At 34.9% G+C, this 22,419-nt stretch overlaps 1 protein-coding gene across 12 annotated transcripts in view; it reads left to right on the plus strand.

Moving 5' to 3' along the window:
* Nucleotides 1–22,419, plus strand: part of RFX3 (regulatory factor X3) — a 349,544-nt gene that overhangs the window by 135,913 nt on the left and 191,212 nt on the right. For 7 of the 12 annotated variants that reach the window (XM_007499524.2, XM_007499529.3, XM_016424240.2 and 4 more), the window contains one exon: nucleotides 16,816–16,940. In XM_007499524.2, coding sequence (XP_007499586.1) covers nucleotides 16,816–16,940 — 125 coding nt within the window. Of the gene's footprint in view, nucleotides 1–1,452; nucleotides 1,585–16,815; nucleotides 16,941–22,419 lie in introns of all 12 variants that reach the window. The other 5 variants (XM_056805460.1, XM_056805461.1, XM_056805459.1 and 2 more) reach the window with 1 other exon arrangement.

Here is a 22,419-nt window from a genome sequence, read left to right on the forward strand (position 1 = left end):
TTAAAGTGTTAATATAATTATTTTGTGTGATTTTCATTCCTTATTAGAACCCATCCTCCCACTATGGACATACAGTTCTAATTTTATACTGAAAGTCTTTAAGAAATCTGTCTTAGAAATTTTCTTTATAGCCAGGATTTAAGAAATCCGTTGAGTTTGGTGAAATGAATTGTAATAATATTCATAATTCTATTCATATTTTCTACATTTGTCAAATAAATAGTTGGTAATTAAAGTACTAGGAATTTCATTAAAGTACAATCACTTTTATAGTATAGGATAGAATGGGATAATGTTAGTCTAGAGATATTGATAATTGTAGTATTATTTGTTTCATATAAATTTGGTAATCTTCCTGGACATGTTTTACCTTTCTGTGCCTTAGTTATCTCATTTGCAAAATGGAGGAAGGTTAGATTCAATAATCTGTAAAGGCTCCTATCAGCTGCAATTTATGATCGTCTGGTCTCATGTCACTGTATTAGAGAGGAAAATAAATTAAATATATAATCAACAAACATTTATTAGATATATTCTGTGTACCCAGGCATTATGCTGGTTGCTGGATTTATAAAGCCTGAAAACAAAATAGTGACTTTAAAAAGCTCTCATTCCATCAGGGGAATCAACATGTATTGTAAATACAAAGTAAGTACAAAGTAAAATATAAGGTATTTTACCATTGTATAGGGTGTGGCTAGCAAATGGGAAGATTAAGAAAGGGCTCAGTAGCAAGGAGTCTTTGAGCTGAGTGGTGAGGGTTTGTTTCTAGGGATTCTAGGAATTGGAATTAAGGAGAGAATACATATACTCTAGGCATGGAAGATAACACATGCAAAGACAGAACAGGAACAGGATAGGGAATGTTGATTGTGAGGAAGGACAAACATATGTAGGGATTAAAATTTAGGGGTTTGACTAAAATATGAGAATTTTAAAGTAATATTGTGGTCACCAATTAAGAAATATTATAGCTCAAGTCAAATTACTTTTAGTAGCTTTTATTTACAAAAAGTAAAAGTAGAGAAATGTAAGAAAAGGGTTTAGAAAACATCTAGCCTATCACACTAAATGTTGCTCTGCTGTCCGGCTCAGCCCCGGCAGAGCTCGTTAACCCTCAGTTGGAGGACCCAGTGATGTCTTATGTAAAGGTTCCAGCAAGTCAGCCTCTTCCAGGAGAAGGAGGCCTCTCCAGAACTAATATCTCCAGAAGCCAGTAAGGGAAGGCCAGCTTCTCATTCACCTAAGTCCAAGGGAGAAGATCCAGAAGCAGTCCAAGAGCCAAGGTCCGAAGTTGAAGCCAAGGTCCAAGTCCAAAGCTACCTCCAAGAGGCAGATCACCAGCTGAAGCTCCAAACTGAAGATTCAAGCCGAAGACACCCTGGACAAGAAGTTCAGGACTTTTTATAGTCCTTTTCCTACGTCACTTCCTGTCCCTTCCTCTCTTCACAGGGGCCAATCACAGCTTCCAAATTGCCTAGCACTGCCCAGGGGAGCAGTGTCTGTGGGATCCACCTCTCATCCTCTGAGGGTGTAAATTCTTATCAAAGGATTCACAAGTTTCTGGAGTTGTCACCCATTTTAGTAAGTGACTTGCAATCTCTTTTACTTAGTATTAAGTAGGGGTATTTAAGTTTTTGGTTGATTAACTTAAAAATAGACAAAGAGAATGAAGAATTCCCTTTCACACATCTCTGTTCTCCCTGGCAAGGTAGAAAGAGCATTGTATTTGATATCACAAGACCTCAGTTGATTCTTGCTTGCCTCCTGTGTAACCTTAAATTAAGCAAGTCTTTTGTAGTGTGTAAAATGTAGGGATTTGGTTTATACCTTTTATTTCTAGGTCTCTGATTATGTCACCTTTATAAAGAAGGAAAGAAAGGAATTAGATAAGAAGGATAAGGGATAAGTTAAAAAATGTGTATTTGAGAAAGTAGATTTGAAAAGTAGGGAAATATAGAGCTTTTATGGTAATAAGCATAAAGAAAAAGTTGAAATCTCTCTTGCTGTTTTCACACCCATTAAGCCAACAAGGATCCCTAGTACTTGTGAGAAAACCTTGATTTTTGTCTTGCTCTTGTAGCAACCCACAATTTCCATACATTCTGCATCCAATATCTGCTCTTTCCCTCTCCATCTAAGAGGGAAAACCTCTTTGCATTGGCCCTCATAGACCATTTCATAATTGTTCTTCATCTATTGTCCATGATCTACATATAATACCAGATGATACAGAAGGCAAGGACAATGTGTCTTGGTTTGGGGATGGAGTTCTGATTCAGCACTGGGAGAAAAAGATAAGTGAGGGGAAGGCTAATCGTTATTTACTCTGAATGCCTGTATTGCTGGAAATTGTTCATCCATAACTTGAGAGCCTTGAGAACATTGTTGTTCATAATTGGGATAAGAAAGAGTGCCCTTGGATTCTGTTCCAGCTTTTTTCTGAGATGGAATAGTGAAAGCAACCAGCTCTAAAAGGGAGGAGGGACTTCGAGGAAGAGAGGGCAAAAAGATAATATCTGATTCTTTGGTCTCCTTCCCATTTGATACAACTTACCATTTGTTTCTTTCCTTCTTAGTGCCTATTGTAGTACCCCATATATTACACAGATCAGTCAGTATTTGTTAATGTTCATAATTGTTATTATCTTTATCAATCTGTCCTGTAGTGTAGACTGTATGTACATCTACTTTGTAGAAAAATTTGTTTTGTGTTTATTCTCTGTGTATTTGTTCAGCACATATGCATATTTATGTATCTATACTATGCATAATGTATAGTATACATTAATATATTCCCCAATACACCCTTACATATATTCTACTGGTCCTCTCTTTATTCCTCACATGTGGTACTGTCTCCTGCCTCAGTGCCTTTAAATTGGTTGTCTTCCATGCCTAGAGGGCACTTTTTCCTCTTCTCTGCCTTCTTTCAAGATATAGTTCAAGCTCTACTTTACATAGTCTTTCTTGATATTCCTAACTGTTATTACCTTCCCTACCTAACTGCTCTGTTCAATACCACTATATAATTCTACTTTGTAGAATAATTTTTGTGTTTATTCTGTATAATATATTTTATGTATATCTGTACTTACATGTAGATATGCCTAGATACATTATACATATTTGTATATATAAAATATCAGGTCTCCCTCAATAGAATTAAAGTCCTTGAGAGTAAGAATTTTTTAATTATTTGACTACCTAGCATCTAGCACAGTGCCTAGCATACTAGGTGATCAATAAGTGCTTGTTGATTGATTGAATTAAATTAAGGTTCTTGTAGCTGAAAACTATTCTGTGTTTATATTATTTATTTTTTGAGCTCAAGTGCAAAATTTTGCATTTTCACTCATGTTTCATTTTGTTAGCTTTACCCTAGCATTCCTGCCTGCTGAGATCTTTGTGATCCCAATTTTGTCATGCTCTAATAGCTTTTACTTTCAGATTTTTCATCCACAAATTTTATAGATATGGAAGTTCTTCCTTCATTTAAGTCATCAGTAAAAATATAGAACATATTAAAGGTAAGGAGAGTTCCCTTTTAAGTTGCCATATCCTCATTAATCAGCACAACATTCTTGGGGTCTTATATATGGTAACTAGTTCTGGACACATCTAATTGTACTATTTTATTTGCTTCCCTCCATCTTTATTCATTCATTTATTCACCAGGCATTTATTAAGTACTTACTGTGTTTAAGGTATAGTATCAGGCATTAGGGATACAAAGATAACTAAAATTAAGTAATAATACAAAGCTACCACTTTAAGGATGGTTATGGTTAGGATTATAGTTGGGCAGGGAGGGTGGCAGTTGGCATGCATTGCAAACTGCCAACTTTTAGGTATTTACGTCTAACAATATTACCTATCTAGTTGTAGCACTAATGCCTTTTAATTTATGTAAAGAGAAGAAAGTATGAGGTAAAGATATTATTGACTAAGAAGTATTTCCATAGTTATTATTCCTCAGAAGTCACTTATGTGGCTGATTCAATTTTTTTCTTTAGAACTAAAAAACAATTTAAATAAATCATATATCTGTTATGCAATTTCAGCTGTTTGCTTTTTCTAAATAAAATGTGGCTTGAGTTGTGTTAACAGATTGCTTTTATTTTTAATGAATTAAGCCTTTAAGATGAAAACTGTTAACATAATTTAATTTTTCTCATGAAAGAAAGACTTTCATAATCTGGTCTGATTAAGAAAAGAATTGGCTTTTTAAAAAAAGAAAAAAGAAAAACTTTGTTTGGAAAAGTAAAAAAGTTACCCAGGCAACCTGTATATGTTATCAGTACACAGATTAATCATCACCAGCATTAATCACTGTCATCAGTTATCTAAGGAAGGTGACTAAAGAACAACCTATGTCATTATCGTTCAGTCATTTTTCTTACAAATCAGTGTGCTACAATAGATTTATTTTCTGCAATCGTGATAATTAGAAAATTAAAACTAAATAAAGCAGCAAAAATGTTTAAAGAAAAAAAATAAATCCTTTTAAAACCTTCAATCTACTCTTGTCTCTCTTTCTTCCTCACCCTACACCCAAAATGAGGAAAGGTCCTAAACCTTGTAATCAATAAACTTTATATTGGGTTGTATTTCAAATGAGGAAGGATTAGCATCGGACCTCATAGTTTTATTTGTAGGTAACCTACCCTCCAACTTAATTGCAGGTAAATTACTGGCCAGTGTAAGGTGGTACAATACTGTTGAAAGAACTATAAACAGCATATAGGTGACCCTTCTGAATATAATGTCACATTAACATTTTTGAATGTATTGAAGAAAAAATTATATATTTTTTAATGCTAAAGTTCTTTTATGACCAGCTATTAACCTGTGAGGGAGGGTTCTTATCTTCTTCGTATCAAACACAAATGTATGTAGCTCCAGCCACTTTAGATTCATGAAATTAAATGTCATGAGAAAACAAAATCTCCATCACTTTTCATTTTGGTTGTATAATTTTAAGAAAAATAGAGCTAACAGTTGTGGGCATTATACACTAAATTGAAGTCATTTTTAAAAATATGTTTTATATATAAATATATATGTATATATAAATATATAAATACACACACACACACACACACACACACACACACATATATATATATATATATATATATTTCTTTGGGAACAGCTTGGGAATTAAATTTCTCATTTATTAATTAAATTCTCATCAAGAATATAGGTACTTAAACTAGTGTATCAGAAATAAAAGTTTTAGGATGCTGTCCTTCAGTGAGATTGCCCAGCAAATATAACCATTCTTTGGGGGGTGTGGGGTTAGAGGAATTTCAATTATTATAAAGAATTTATTTTTATATTAGGTGCCATTCTGATGAGTTAGTTTCTTAATTCTTTTGTAAATTTCTTAAAGCATGTTCAAAATTTATATTAGCATCCTAACCTGTCAATTAAATTGCTATCATCCTAAGTTGAATTAGGTGATTAGTTAATTTTGAGTTCTGATCTAGCTTCTTTTGTCTTTCTAGAAGAAAGAGAAAACATTGTGTAGTGCATTTGAAAGTAAATTACAGTCCTTTATTCTTCATGTTGAATTAAAACCTGTTACATTCTAAAGTGTGAGACAATAAAGTGTATATAGGGAAACCAAACTTTGCAAACTTTGCCATTTAGGAGAGTAAATTAGTTCAGGATGAAAGACTACAATAAAATTAAATGGATACCTATTTTTTTTAGTTAGTTCAGTTATGCAGCTCTGTTTGATAGGTAATTGATTAGGTCAGACTATTAAACCATTTAGCCTGGCATGTACATTGTGTGTGGCAATAGGAACCCTACTGTGAATTGGAGTGTATTAAATAATCTTCAGGAAGTTTAACAAAGAACATGTGAATGTCCCAAAACTTGAAGCAAAGCATGTTTGTTCCAAACACAGTTGCTTTGCCTGGGTTTTGCCCATCAAATTAAAGAAACTCTAATCTTGTATTCAGCAGCTGGGTTTGTGCAATATTTTTTTCCTTCTTGGAGGGGTTAATTAGCCTTCTTTCAAAATGTGGCCTATTTAGCTGTAGATTCACATGATTCAACCAGAGCTAGCTGTACAAAGCAGAACCGTTAACAGGCGGGTGTGTCCAACTGCTTAATTAGCCAGAATAAAAAGGTCCTTTGTCAAACAAGCATCTGTTGCTCGTGACACACCTGACAGCCACATTAGGCAAGGATGACTAGACTGAAATTGTGCATGTCTCTCCTGCAATAATATACAGCTCATTTACATATGAGCTACATCACTGACAAACTGCAGGGGTTTATTTAGCTTATCAAAATGGATTAGTGTGACTGTATTTGTGACTGATAAACAAATATCACTTGAAAGGAGTACTGTGAAGGAACTAAACTAACTAAATTACTCCCAAACATAAACAAAGTCTCAGAAACAACTGCTGGATGAATAGAAATGCCTAAAATATAAAGACAAACCATTGCATGTTATCTCTAATAAGAAACCTGTTAACACACTAAGGCATTAATTTCATGTGGGTAAACCATGCATTACAGAAATGCTGCAAAGAAACCCATATCCTTTGAATCTAACTATTTTAAAACATTGGGATTAAATGATCTTTTTGGCAGAGGGGTTAAATTCCCCAAACAGGAGTTAACATTTTAATTGATCTGCTGTTAAATCAGCTCATAGAATTAATCAATGAAAATGCTCCTGGCAGCATACTTATTATGGATTTTATTGCTGTTTCATTTGGAAAGGGGTATAGTTACGACTTCAGTATGGTAGATAAGATGCTTATTTTTTTAGAAATACTAAGCAAAATATTTTTGATTGATATTCCAAAAGATACAAACACATAGACAATTGAAGTTTGACCCAATAAATCTGGGTTCACATCCTGGCTCTGCTATTTGTTATACTTGTGTGATTCTAGGCAAGTCATTTACCCTCTGAATCTGTTCATCTGTGTAGGGAAGGGGGTTGGATTAGATGATTTTTAAAGTCCTTTCCAGTTCAAAATTCTCTGCTCTGTATTCCCCAGGCTATAATTTGTGAGTAATGTCATCCTTAAAAGGTTGTTTCCTACCACTCAAGTTTTAATGCACCCAATTTAACTTTTCATATCTGGTCCTACTCTATAAAATGAAATAAAGCAAAAAGAATTGTACATGGCCTACAACAAGGCTTCCTTTTGCCTTTCTCCAAACCATCCTCTGCAACACTGCCAAAGTAATCTTCCATGAACACTCCCTTACTCAAAAATTCTTGTAGAACTGTATTGTCTCCAGGCTCAAATATTGTCTCCTCAGTTTGCCGTGAAGGCCCTTCAGAACCTGGTTCCCACATTATTTTGGCAACTAATTGTCAAGTGAACTGGAAAGATGAAAAACTAGAAGGAGGAAAATCAGTTGGAACACTATTACACTAGTCTAAACAAGAGAAGAACAGGACGGTGATTATAGAGTTAGGATAAAGAGCTCTCTGAAGGTAGAAGTGAGGACTTGGTGACTAATTGGATATGATTGTAAACGAGAAAGAAAGTGATAAATGAGATTATGAACCTAGGTGCCTAGGAGAATAACCATTCCCTTAACAAAAATTAAGAAACTTAGATGAGGGGAAGGTTCAAAGGAAAAGATTACAAATTTCACATTTAATGTGGAATTGTCCAACTAAAGTGAAAATATCTAGCCTAAAGTTTATAATTTAGGCCTAGAGTTCAGGAGAGACATTGGGGCTCTATGTATTGATTTGGGAATTATGTGTATTGATATAATAATTAAATCCTCTGGATTTGATGGTATCCCAAAAAGAGATGGAGTATAAAGAGATAAGAGAAACAGGCTCTGGCAGAGCCATGAAATACATGAAGTGAACAACACTCTAGCCAATGAGACTGAAAAGGGTAGGAGTGTTAGCAGAAAAACTCAGTGTCCCAGAAGCCAAGTGTTCAAATGAAGGATGGTGGCCAGTAAACTGTCAGAACTTAGAGAGCCAGGAAAGGAGGATAAGGACCAAGAACAACTTTTTAGATTTAGCAGTGGCAACCTTGGAAAGAGACATTTCAGTGAATTGGTGGAATCCGGAAGCCTGATTGCAGTTGAGAAGTGAGTGGGTGGTGGAAGTAGAGGCAGTGAGAGTGGGTGACTCTTTCTAGGAATTTGGCAGTACAAGGAAAGAGAGATGGAAGAATAGCTTGAGGAATTGGCAGTCAGTTTAAGGTTTTTAATAGGGATAGAGGAGATGCCTGGGTAGAAAAAACTAGTAGAAAAGGAAAGACTGAAGCTTAATGAGAAGGAAGAGAATTAGTGGGGCAAACTCCCCCAAAAGAAAAGGGAATAAGAGACCATGAACACAACGAAGGTTGTGCTCTGAAGGCTTAAAAGGTTGAGCCACTTCATCTTCAATGATTAGAGTAAAGAGAGAATGGTTGATGATGTTGAGCATTTGCAAGGTATACATTAAGGGTATCAGGCAATTCAGAGTGAATGGCTTTGAAAAAGGAGGTGGGGAAGGCAGCTGGGATTTGAGGGAAGAGGTTTAGAATAATAAGGCAGGGGAAATTAAAGGTTGTAGACAAGGGAAGAAAAAAAGATTGCCAGGTAGAAGTCAATGGACCAATTGAGATCAGATGACATGAATTTATAGGCCCAGTTGGCAATATTCATGCAACTTGACCCAGTGGCATTCAATATCAAGAGAGAGGAAGTGGGCAAATTAAGAATTGATATCTGGAGTTATTTCCATTTTAAATTTATAATCCAGTTATTTAAAGAGAAAAAAGTGAAGTAAAGGAGCTGTATTCTATTGAGAGAAAAATGCCAGAGTGACTGGAGGAAAAAGAATAGGTTTAGGAGAAGAGAGGATGAGAGTTAAAGAGAGGAGATTCTGACAGAAGCATTGGAATTTTATAGTTGAAAATCATCCAGAAGGTATAGTTTATGATAATGAGATCTATGATAAGGCCACCCTGTAGGTAGCTGAAGTAAAATGAAATTGTAGGTCTTGGGTATTGAAGAGAACGATGAGCTTTAATTTTAGAGCATTTGCAGGAAAATAAAAATGTGAATTCTGAAATCCCCAAGTGGAAGAGTAGGAGGAATGGTGGAAAGGAAAGCTAAGGTTGTCAGTGAAATCTTTTAAAAAGGAAAGGTAACCTGACATCAATACATTACAGCAAAAAGGTTCTAGATGGCATGATGGATTTGGATCAAAGAAATAATAGAAGATGAGAGGTTGAAATAATGGCAGGATAGGGAGTAATAGTGAGAAGCAAGCAGTATTAACACTCATTGACCAGGGATGTGTAGTAGTCATTAAAGAAATCAGATTTCCATTTTAGAAGATGGAATGAATACATGAGAACTGGAGTTCCATAGTGTTAGACCCTCTGGTTCCTTTAGTTCCTGGAGTAGCTATATCATCAGTGAATCCAAGTCCCTTTGCATTTAAGCCACTGATTGTCTCTGGCTCCCTGAGATTCTTTGTATTATAGAAGAATAGGCTCATGTTTCATGGCTTCAGAGAGTGCTGGGAGTGTTGGGTAACAGTTGCAAGAGTTTTATTTAAGCTTGAAATAAGGAAAAGCTGTATAAGAATCAGAAGTCTAAAAGTGGAATTAGTTGCTGCCCCAGGAAATAGTGGAATTCTATTCACCTTAGATTTGTAAGCAAATACTAGATGATCATACGCTGGAAATTTTTTGGAGGGATTGCTTATTCATATGTGTTGTACTGATGATGGTTTGTGGTCCCTTCTTAGTTCTGAAACTGTGGTTTTGCAGCATGGAACTTGTAACATTTCTGAATGACTTATGTACTTTTTGATAGAAAGTTATATACAGATGCTTAAGAATCATGATTCTGTGGCATGTTGTTAACTTCTAATTTTGAAGTGTAGAAGTAGACAGCTGGATAAAACAGTAATCTGTTCCTAATACTTTCTGTTAAAGTCATACTTAGTAATAGAATTAGGGGACTTATTGCAAGGGTTTTTAGTGACATAATGCTAATTTTTGTCTTGTGGAATTTTAATTTTTTAAAATTTATATATTTGGTGTAAACAGTAAGGTTTAGCAAGTATGATACCAGGGTTGGTAAGGCTCTCTCAGGTAGCTATTGGCTGGTCAATGATATGAAGGGAAAGATTTTGCTAGTGGTGAAATGAGGTTGCCAGCCAATAGTGAAGGAAATAAGAGGAGCACTTTTTATTCAAGTGACTTTATTTCTGGAAACTCACCAACCACAGCTTGAATGTTGCCACTACTGCTGCCAACTTGAATGAGAAACAATGTAGTTGGCTTCCCTCCATATCTCAAGTGGACCAAAGCAATGGAGACCATCATAGATAGAGAATTCAGGGAGAAGAGAGTTACAAGAAGCCCATATGAAGTTCACATCCACTATTTGTGTTTGACTGCAGCATTCTCCAACCAAAAGCTCCTGTTATAATCAGTTTTCCTTCTCCAGCAGTAGAAAGAAATAACAAAGGCCATTTATTCAGAAAGGGAATAGGTCAAGTGTGCCACCCTCTGGACCTATTTTATTTTTTTATAGAACAAGTGGGAATTGATGCTTTAACTTCAATGGAAATTTTATGTCATTGATATGAGTAATTTATTCATCAAGTGTAGATCATGTATGCCTCATTATGTGTTCTCCCATAGACCTTCCTTGGAGAATCCATCCAAAAATCTGGAACCTTTCTCTAGGGCAGGGTTTTCTTAGCCTTTTTTGTGGTCATCGACCCTTGGGAAGCCTAGTGAAACCAATGGACAATCTCAGGATAAAATTTTTAAATGTATAAAATAATATGCATAGAGTTACATAGGAAACCAATTATATTGAAATAGTAATCAAAATTTTTTAAAATCAAGTTCACAGATCTCAGGTTAAGTAAGAATTTCTGCTTTACTCCAGGTCTTTTTACATTTAACAATGTAAAATTTGGTCTGTTCATCTGTTATGCTTTATTCTTGCCACACAGGCAGTCCATCTTTTCAGTTAAGATATTTTTGAATGATAACATTTACACAATTTTTTGTCCAATACTAGAAATATTCTTACTATCCTTCTTGTGCCTTCTATGTGTCTCTCCATTGCCCTTTGGATAACCTACAATTTTCACTCTTCAGAAATTGTGACATTCAATTACTTGTTACTCATACAGTAGCACTAGAGAACATTTTGATTGAAAAGATTTTCCCACAATGGAGAATGGCTCGATATGGGTAAAGTCTATATAATTTCTCAAAGCAAGCCAGGGTATTCTCTTCCTCTCATTGAATTTTGAGTCCAGCTTATAAGCCATCTTCATGAAGTGCCTAGCTGAAATAGCAATAAACACAGTAGAATATTTTTCCTTTGAAGGGTAGAAGTTACTGTTTCTGTTTTTGTATCCCTTTTACTCAAGCATAGCTAGTTACATATAGTAGGTAATTTGTAAATGCTCCCCACCTTTTGCTCCTGGTCCCCTGTAGCCACAAATACTAAAGCTTCTCTTTGCTTTGTAACTATGACCAAAGACCATGTTTCCTTGTGACCAATTCTCAGCAGTCCTCTCTGCCCTGGAGCTATGATCTAGAATTGCATGTGGGCAATACTGTTGCACATCAATGAAAGTTGAACCCAGTGCCAACAAAGGACCCCTTGCAGTCTATTTCTGACCAGTTGTCCAACTCATTTGCTGTCTATGGACTGAGAGCTCCTAAAGCTACTGCTGCTTTGTGGCTCCTTGTTGCTGCCACTGAGTTTGTGGGTCCTTGACTGGCCTCTATTTTGGTACCACAAAAGACATCCTGCTGACCTCTTAAGTTTTCTTAGGCTGGAAAAATGTCCGACCCCACCTTTTCTTGATTTTTCTCTTCCAAAATTTGATTTGAAATATTATTTTAAAGTTGTTTGGAGGGGAATGTTAAGAGAATGTAACTGAGTGGCTCCCCCAACCTACCATTTTGACTCTACAGCCTAAAAATACTTTTTGAATAAATGTAGATATTAATGTACCACTCAGTTTTCCAACTGCATTTTACATCCATTTTGTTTTTCCTACATGTATTGTTATGGTTGAATTCTTTTGAGAAACTATAGATCTCATTAAGACAACACTGTAATATATTAGGACTGGATTCATTCAGCACAAAAGTACCACCAAATTACTCATGGGATCATCTATACAACCTAATTACCTATGGGGAATCATTTCTATTTGGAACTTAGAAGACTGATCTTCACAGACCTCCCTCTTCTTTGCTTTGCTTCTTAAGACCAAATAATTATCCAACAAAGTTATTTGTGGTTTCACTTAAATGAATACAGTGATCCCTCACCTATCATGGGAGTTATGTTCCAGAGACCCCTGCAATAAGTGAAAATCCACAAAGTAGCAGCATTATATCATATACATATATGTATATATGTGTGTGTGTGTGTGTGTGTGTGTGTGTGTGTGTGTATGAATTATAAACCCTTCCTACTCTTCTATAAACCTTTTCCACATTCTTATTAACCTTCAGTCACTGAGCCAATCAGTGCCCAGGATACAGAACACAGCTTTGTGGTTGATCACCTTTCATCCCATCAGCTATGTGTGCTCTGATAAGTGTAACTCCATGATACAGAATGAGATTTTTTTTTAAAAGCCCAAGATATAGTGAGGTCGAGATAAATAATCCACTATATGGCAAGAGACGACTGCATTATGCAGTTTTAACATAGGCATGAGAAACTCCTGATTCAAGTAGAGTGCTTATTTTTAAGACTCAGTTTTTGCTGTCCTGGTTCAAATGTGTTTTTAAATCAATAATAAACAATAGATCTTATATTTTTGTATGTTTTACTAAATTGTGTGACCATAAAATGTAGTATCATGCAGAGAAATGTTCATGGAAGATTGCTTGTCCTCTTCTTTTGTTTTATTAATAATACCCTCAAAACATTAAGATTTGTTCTCTTTCATAAGGATTTTATGAATTTCAGAAAGTAGATATATGCCATAGGTCAATCTTGACAACAGGCGTTTTTCATCTATTTTGTTTTTTCTAGATGAATTTCTAGGGTGAAATTGTTTAAAATCTTTTATTTTGGGGTGGTGAGAATAGGTGATAGCATTTGGATAAGCATCACACCAAGCTGTACTAATGTGATTCCTCTCAACCTTATGACCTGCTCAGTAACAAACCTAAGCACAGAAATCAATCCCACCACTCACACACGCACACACACATATTTGACCCAAGTCTCTCTGGTTCCACTTTATTCTCTGATACCTACAAGGATACACATTCACATTTCATTGGACCTAAGAAAGGTAAACTGTGGCCACCTTTGATTTTCAAATATTTGCCAGTTCTTTTCCATAAGGACATACCTCCCAGCCCATACAGTTGTATTTTTGCCTATGGTACCATGTTTTTTGTTTGTTTGTTTGTTTTTAACAGAACAGGCCCATTAATCTATTGGGGTTATTTTATATTCTTCCTGGGATGCTACCTCTGAATCTTACATCTTGATTTTCAACTTTGAAGAATCTATTGTGATTCTCAACTCCAGAAACCAGTCCATTATCTTTATGTTGTTATATTCCTACCTCTTTTGCATTTTGCTTGTTTGACCTTTGGTAAGTTACCAAAACTCTCAGGGTTCTAAGCAATTGCCTAAGGCCAAAAGTTATAAATCACTTGCCATTCGGCCTTGGTAGAGGGACTTTTCCTTACCAAATGTTCCTTACAGCAATGAAATTAACTATACAGACAAAAAAATTATATAGTCAATTTTTTTCTTATGTGGTTTAATGCTAGCTATATTCAGCACTATGTTCTAAATGAAGATATTCTTACTATAAAGGAATGAGTCATCTGAGTAGACAATCTTTTGACTTCTTTCACAAACCCAAGCCATTTTGGCCAACATTTTTTTGTACCTTTGCTCGCCTTTTCAATTAAATTACAGAGTATCAAAGTATATGTTAATATGGTTTATAGAATCTTATAAAAATTCCCTTCCTTCCTACACTGTAACAGAAGTTGGCATATAATATTCCGTTATCTTTATCATAGCCTTTTTTGCTTATTCATTATGATTAATCTAAGACATGATCAGCAATTAGCCCATGAAAATGCTGTTTCTTATTGCACTTTGTGCACATGATGAAATCAACTCTACCATCTCCTTTTTATGCTTTTTCCAAGAAAAACCTGTGAGCCATCTTTCAATTTAACTGTTACTTCCTTTTGTCCATTTATCATAAGAATATCAGTACGTATATGTTTTAGTTTTTCCATTAGTTGTCAATTTGTGGATCCCTGGACAAAGATCTACCATTTAGAATGCTAGGAGTTAGATATTCTCGACGTGAAGTATCACTTGGCCTGTGGGCCACATGCGGGTCACAAGTGTGGTCTAAACCAGATTAAAATGGAGTTCCTATCTGACTTTATTATGTTGATGTATTAATAAAACATGTTTTATATAATTTATAGATTACAAATAATATATTATAAAACATATGTATATAAATATGCATGTACATATATACATATCTATATATACATGTAAATATGTATGTATATTTCTCTAAATTAATATGTGACCTGCAAGGCTCCTGTTTCTACCTGAGTTTGACACTATTGTTCTAGATAATGTTTATAGTTTCTAATATCTAAATTAAAAAAAAAAGATAAAATGAACAAAAATAAGTTTCCATGGCCAAAAACTAATTCACCAGTAGCGAGTCATATGTGTAATGGTGATGAGCCCCTTTGTACTTGATTCGAATTGGTCCACAGAGAGCAGAAAGTGTATTATTAGCACTAGTGTTCTCAAAGTCTTTCCAGCCCAGTAGAGGTTGTCAAAACTTTTGCTCTGTTGGTGAAACCTTTGACAACCCAGGTTCACTTTCATATTACAATGAGGAATCTGTCGTATTTTTATAGGAGTGAGAAATATGAAGTTGTTATTTGTGAAGCTTTCATCCTAATTCTGTGGCCCCATTTTACAAAATTTGAGTAGCACTAGTCCATGTTCTTATGCTAATGAAGAGTGAGTTTTATGCATGAAATACTGTCACCCATTAGTAACATAATGTTTATTGAATTTGAATGGAATTCTCAAACATTTTTAGGCAGCTCTGTGGTTCCAACTCTGTAGTCTGAACATATTTTTTAGGTATTGAAAAATTCCACATTGCTTCCGTTTCAACTTAATCCTTAAACAGTTGTTTCCTGTTGCAGTTTTTTTGAAAGGCAGTATATTTGGAGTTACACATAATTTCAAATATATGCTCTGATGTTTACTAACTATTTAACTACAGTAGACCACTCTCATTTAACTCTTTATTTTTTCTGTAAGATGGGGATGATAATTCATTAGTAAGGAAAGTTCTTTGGAAATTGGAATTACTCTATACATGTCATTTTCATATTTTCTTCTTCACTTATTTCCTTTTTTCCCTCTTTAATAGTTTAGGATCATTCATAACAAAAGACAACAAGAATATCTGATAAATCAAACTTTTGTCACTAATGAAAGGATACAGGTGAAAGAAGACTAGAATGGGAAGTCAGGAGACATTCATTTCAGACCTGATTCTGACACTAGCTAGCTGAGTGATTTTAAATAAGTCCTTTCCCTTCTTTTGGCTTAGATTTCTTCATCTGTAAAATGAAGGATACCAAAAATTATTTCTAGCTGCAGAATTTTATGAATTGGTAGAAGAGACTAGCATTCAAATTATGAGATTGCTTGCACTGCTATTGAAAATGGTTATTATTTTTTCCTCTTAAAAAATGATTCTAAAGGGGACAGCAGGGTAGCTCAGTGGATTGAGAGCCAAGCCTAGAGACAAGAGGTCCTAGGTTCAAATCTGGCCTCAAGCACTTCTCAGCAGTGTGACCCTGGGCAAGTCACTTAACCCCCATTGCCTAGCCCTTACTACTATTCTGCCTTGGAGCCAATACACAGTATTGATTCCAAGATGGAAGGTAAGGGTTTAAAAAAATGAGTCTAAAAATTGATGTTTACAGAAATTTTCAAAAATGTATAACACGATGTAATATTGTTGTTCTGCCATTACTGAAAGCATTTTTTTGCAGTAAAGAAAAATATATCATAATCATAAATATAGATTTAGAATCTGAGGGGATTTTAGAAATACATGATACTTCCTTCATTTTTAAAACAGGTAATAGTACAAAGAAGTTATGTCATCTGCTCAAGGTCATACAGTTAGTAGTGAAATTGCTGTTACTTAAATCTAGGTCTCTAGTTGAATGAACTTTCCGCTTCACCAATTTATCAAGTTGTATAACCCACTGACATTCTGAAAACATAAAACTCTACCCATAATGAGTGATTTATTTCAGGTTGCATTAGATTAGATTAGATTCAGTGCCATCTATTGAACACAAACTAACAGGAACATCTTTAAACATTTCCTTAATCACAGCCCTCAGTGTAGAATAATAAGATTATGTGTGCTAGATTAATAACTTTTAAAAATTTGCTTTTATTTTATGACCTTCATGCCCATAAGAAGAGATATTCTATTTTAATGTTGTGGGATGGATGTTTTTTTATACTTCTTTACAAAATGATGATCTGTATAGTGAAAATGACCAAACAGCATGAATACCTAATTAAATGGCTATTAATATTTATATTTGGAGGTCTAAGAGATTTCTTTTTTCCCTGGATGTAGGGATTAGAATGTAGATAGATAAGAGAATGTAGATAAATTAGAATGTAGATAAATATTTTCTTTTAAATATTAGAGAGCAGTCTTGGAAGGAAAGACATTTTCAACTTGATTTCTGATTTCATTTTTTTTAGAAACCATCATGCAGACATCAGAGACTGGGTCGGACACAGGTTCGACAGTGACTTTACAGACATCTGTGGCTGGCCAAGCAGCAGTGCCCACTCAAGTAGTGCAGCAAGTACCTGTACAGCAGCAGGTAAAAGTTACTTCTTGTTACTAAGGCATGATACTCATCCGCGTGGCATTGCTATAATGTATTTTTAAGTAGAGGGTTGCCAAATCAGTGCCTTTAAGAACTGCTGGGCAAACTTCCCTTATTTGGTGCTTAAGCAGGTATGGCCTCAGAAATTTTTTCTAGCCAAGATTATTTCCTGTCTTGGAGCATTTGAACACTTTAAAAACATAAAAATATCATGTTGTGCTTTCAAAAGATAGTTTTAGCAAATAATTTTTTTTGTATTATGAAATATTGAAGTTGTTGAAATTGAAGGGCAACTTTCTCTTTAAGATAGTTAAAATTTAAGTGGATGGACACTGATTGGGAGCAAAGATTTTTCCTTTCAGTTTTGTACGGTGTTTAAAAAACAATGCCTTATTCGTTATGGTTGTCAAATAATACTTAACAAAAACAAATCTACCTCTCATGTGTGATCTTCTTCATTCTATTTTTAAATGTGAGAATAGTTTTTTTTTTTAACTTTAAAATGTTTATTATTTGTCTTGTTTGAGAATTTGAGGTGCTGGCCAAATTATGTCATATATACTAGTATATTTGCATGAAGATATTGAACACTTTGGTCTGTCATTTCTTATAAAGTGTTGAGGAAGTAAGAGGGGAAATCCCTATAGCCCAGTATCAATTTGAATGTTTGGTTTGAATATAATATCTCAATATCAGGCGTATGTAATTTAGTACTATTCCTGTAATTGCATGTGCATAGCTGGCAGAAATCATCTTTTTCTCAGAGGGAGAGAATGTCAGAATCACATTCTTATTGGCAGGAATGGAAGGAAAGGGGGGAAAGAAATATATTTTTGTCTTAGTAAGAAAAGGTGCATTACCATTATTTTCAATTTATGGGGGTTGGGGTTTTTTCATCACTAATGACTTATTCCTATTTTTTAAATAAAGAATAATTTTTAAAGAGATTTTCTTAAAGTTCCTATAGGTTTTAGTTTTAGGGGTTTTTTTGGACATGCCTAATGTCAAAACTCTGAAAAAAATTGAAATTAGTGAAATAATCTTAGAACTTATTCCAGAGAGAGTTGGCACTGTCTAATCCATAAAACAAGAAAAAATAGTAGCCAGTCAGGATCTTTCATTATCATCTTTTACAAAGAGTAACAGTGAAATGTTATCATTCCTACTCAACCTATCTGTTCACTTTTGCTCTCTTTTTCAAAAATTAAAATGATCAATTTTTATTTTGGCTACTGAATATTCTGCTCAGACCCTTGATTCAAATGCTCTCTGTCCCTGTGTTTTTACTGCTTTGGTGTGAAAAATAAATATGGCAGGACTGATCATCTATCTAGATAAATATAATTGGCATCTGATATGAGAAGCAAAAGGTGAAGAGAAGAGTGGTGATAACTGACTTAAATTTTCAAAGCAATATTATCTTGTTAATTGGTATTATTTCTATTTTATAAAGAAAACAATACTCAGAGAGGTCAGTTGATTTGCCCATGACCGTACAACTATCATATGTCAGATTTGGGATTTAACCCCAGTTTTTTCTAACTCCACTTAATTCAGTATACCAAATGTTTCAAATACATAAATTTTTTAGTCTTCAAAACTAAATTAAAATGTCATTGGTAAATATTTAACAAAATTAATAAAAAATACAGTAGAACACAGATAATGTTGATATGTGGTTTTCTAAGTCTATATGCAATTGGATTTAGTTGTTCTCCCACCTCCACCTTTCTATTTGAATTTGTCACTATTGTACTTTACTGCAATATATCCTAGGCCAAATGGGCTACAAATGCTCTAATTATCTTAATTTGATCTACCACACATAGTTAAATGAGACTTTTTCCTTTTCTAGCATATCATCCTTGTTAGAGGCAAGAGTCTTAATGGAGTGAAAGAGATATAAAATTACTGTTATAGTTTCCATGTCCTCAGGTTGACTTCTTCCCTTAAGCCTTTGTACTTGCTTTAGTTTCCATTGAGGATAAAGAGGGAACTCTTCACTATTATATTTCACATATTGTTTATATGACCTTTTCCTGGAAATTACTTGTTACTAATTTTCCAGTTTTATTTGGAAACTTTTTCTTCCATGTTTTATTATCCTTGCTTTTCCCTAGCAAAGTAACGTGTAACGTATTTAAAGCCTTCAGAAGTTACCCCTGTAGATGCAAAATGTCTATCACAAATGAGATTAGCTTTGTATTAATGTCTCATGGCCTCATACCATATCTACTATTGTCAATGCACAGATGCTGCGTTGAATTTTCAAGCTTTAGGGGAGTATCTTCACAACTGTAAGCCATTGTCAGTAGCTTATGTTGGATTTCAAAATGGTTGTGTTGTGCTGTCTAATGGTAGTTCTTTGTATATTCACTCTGATTTTCCTAGGACATGAAATGACTGTCTTGAAATTTAATTAATTCTATTTCCTCTCTAATTTGTTTTTCATACCTATGCCTTGGGAAGATTTGATATTGATCATATTATTCCTCTACCCAAAAACCTTAGGGGGCTTAGTTTTGGGATTCTGAATATCCATAAATTTTTAAGGTTCCAGTGTGCTGAATTGCTATTTGCTCAGTTTCTTAAAAAGAAACCAACTCCCAAACTCTGGATGATTAAAACTACCACAAAAAAGTTCAGCAATCATCTTGGCCTATAGATAGACTCTGTGACAAGGAAATCACCTTAAAAGACTGATATATATTAATTTAAGGTCGCCAAGGAATTCAGCTATGTAATTCCTAAATGAAAACTCAAGTCAGCAGTCAACCTTTTATGGAGTTTTTAATTACAAACAGGAGGAAGAAAGGCATTAGAGAGAGAGAGAGAGAGAGAGAGAGAGAGAGAGAGAGAGAGAGAGAGAGAGAGAGAGAGAAAGGGGAGAGAAGGGAATAGGGCTTAAATAACCCCCTCTGTTTAGGCTGGGCCAAAAGGCCCAAGCCCTTAGAAAGCTGAGGCAAAGAAAAAGAGGTCAGTCCCTATCACTCACGTGACCAAAACGGAGAAACAGTCTCAGCCACCTCCACCTCCAGCCTCCTTCAGAGCAAAACTTCTCAGAGCACAACCTCTCAGACTCTCCAGTCCTCAGACCTCGATATCTTTAAGGAAACCATCTAAGTTCCCTCCCCTCAGTTCTCACATCTACCAATCACTGTCCATGTCTTCCCTGTGCCAATGGTGGCTCTAGCTTAACCCAGGACCACCCAGAGGTCTGTGGCTTTGCACATGTATGTTGAAGGTCATATTCTCAAATAATTAAATCTTGATCCTTTGCTGCAGCCCTTCCTAAATCCTTTTACTCTGAGTAGGGTGGAGATTGTATTTTCCAAGACCTGGTTCTGTCATTCCACGTATCTCTATTGTATTAATTCTAAAATCAATCATGACTCAAAGAACTTCCTGTTCTATGTTTAAGCATAGGTCAAAGCCCTTTACATTGTTTAGCAAAAGGTTTCTGTCCTAAAGTAGTCTTAGGTAGGGAGGAGAAGGACCCTCCCATGCCTAGGGTTTCACATTCCAATAGAGTTTCTTACTATCAGTAGGAAATTTTTTCCAGTATGAAATTTCCCAATGGGGAAATTTCCAACATTCATAAGTCTAAGAAATTTTAAGGTTTACAACTCAAAATTCAACTCTAATGAGTAGGGCATCTCCTTCACTACTAATATATGATACAGTAACTCAGTAGCCTTAACTTCATATTAGTAGTGACTAAATTAGATTTATTAAGCTTAAAAAAAATCCAATTCTAAGAAAATTCAAGATGGGCCAGGTAAATGGCGGGAAAAGAGCAAAGATAATCTAGAGATGGAGAAACTAGTTGAGCAGTCAGTTACAATGGTGATCTTCATTCAGAAGAGGATTGAATGAGAGTTTTGGACCACTATGGATGAAGGGGAAAACAGTAATATCATGGAAAGAGCAGTCAAAAAAATTTGGTGCCAAGAGACAGGTTAAATCTAAGTTGATAGACAAGTGTCTCTCCTTGATCATAGTTCCTTCATAATGTAAAATGAGATACTCTATCTGTCTCATATTTCAGAAGACTTATAGGTCTAGTCCAAAGGGAGAAGAGGTTATCAAAGAGAAACAATTTTCATTGTACATGTTAAATTTAATGGTTGGTCTTAAATTTTATGAAATAGCATGGTTGCCAAAATTATATCTCAAAACAGAAGTTTATTTGCCAAAATAAAGGGGAAATAATAAAGTAGAGAAATGTGAAAGAGATTAGAGAAAGTACCTATATTAGTCCTCAACCAGGAGTGCCTATAGTGAGTAACCACATGGCCTCCCCCAACATGGAAGCTAGTCTCTTAGGAAACTAGGAAAGGAATCAGCCTTTTCACTCACCCAGCCAAGTAGTCCAGAAATCAGAGTCTAAGTTGAAGTCAGGATCCACACTGCAGTCCCTCTAAGACTATTTCCAGGAGACACACTCCTGGAGACTCCCCAGACTCCCCCAAGGGGGGGATTTCATGGCTTTTATGGTAGTTTCCTGTCCCTGCCCCTTTTCACAGGGGCCAATCACAGTTTACAAATTGTCCAGCACTGCCCAGGGGCAGTGTCTGTGGGATTGACTTCTCACCTCTAAAGGTGTTAACTCCTCTCCTTGGATTCACACATTTCTGAGTTGTCATTTTTGAATTCACATGTTTCTGAGTGTGTGAACTCAAAAGAATTAAAAAGTTTCTGGCTATTTGAGTTAGAAAAAAGAGTAGAGCTCTCCAAGTATCTTATTGGCTTCTCACTAGCACTAAGTAGACTGTAAATTCAAGTGGTTTGCAAACTCCTCCACCTAGTTCAAGTTTGTGTTGATTCAATCAAAAGATAGACAAAGGAGAGTTAATCCTGTCTTCCCAATCTAGTGAGGTACTTAAGTTAGTGTTAACCAAGGTTTTAACTCCAACTAGGCAAAGAGAATAAAGCATTCCCTTTTCACAAGTATAAACTCAGAATAGACAGAGAACCAAGAATTTCATTTCATTACTTTGTCATTTTTACTAGGTTAGATTGTGACTGTTTGCATTTCTGTATCAGGTATTTTTGCCATGGTTAATATTTTCCCAGTTATTTTTTATAAAGAATGTTTTGTATTTGTATATTCATAAAGTATCTTGGTATATAGATTGTTATTATTTTGCATAGAATTTCTCTTTCAATCTCTTCCTTATTGATTTTGTTAGTAATTTACAGAAATGCTAACTTTGCAGAATTCATTGTTTCAATTAATATCTACTTATTCTTTAGGTTTTTGGAGACATACTATAATACTATCTACAAAATGCGCTAGTTTGGGCTCTTCTTTATCTATCTATTCCCTAATTTCTTTTTCTGGTCTCACTACTATAGCTCAAATTTCTAGCACTAATGTTAATTTGTCATGAACTATTTTTTTCTTATTTTTATTCTTTTTTTATGCCTAGAAGATTTTAAAAAGACAGAACAAAATGGATAATAAGGAATT

This window comes from Monodelphis domestica, chromosome 7, assembly GCF_027887165.1.
Source record: "Monodelphis domestica isolate mMonDom1 chromosome 7, mMonDom1.pri, whole genome shotgun sequence".
NCBI lineage: Eukaryota > Metazoa > Chordata > Mammalia > Didelphimorphia > Didelphidae > Monodelphis > Monodelphis domestica.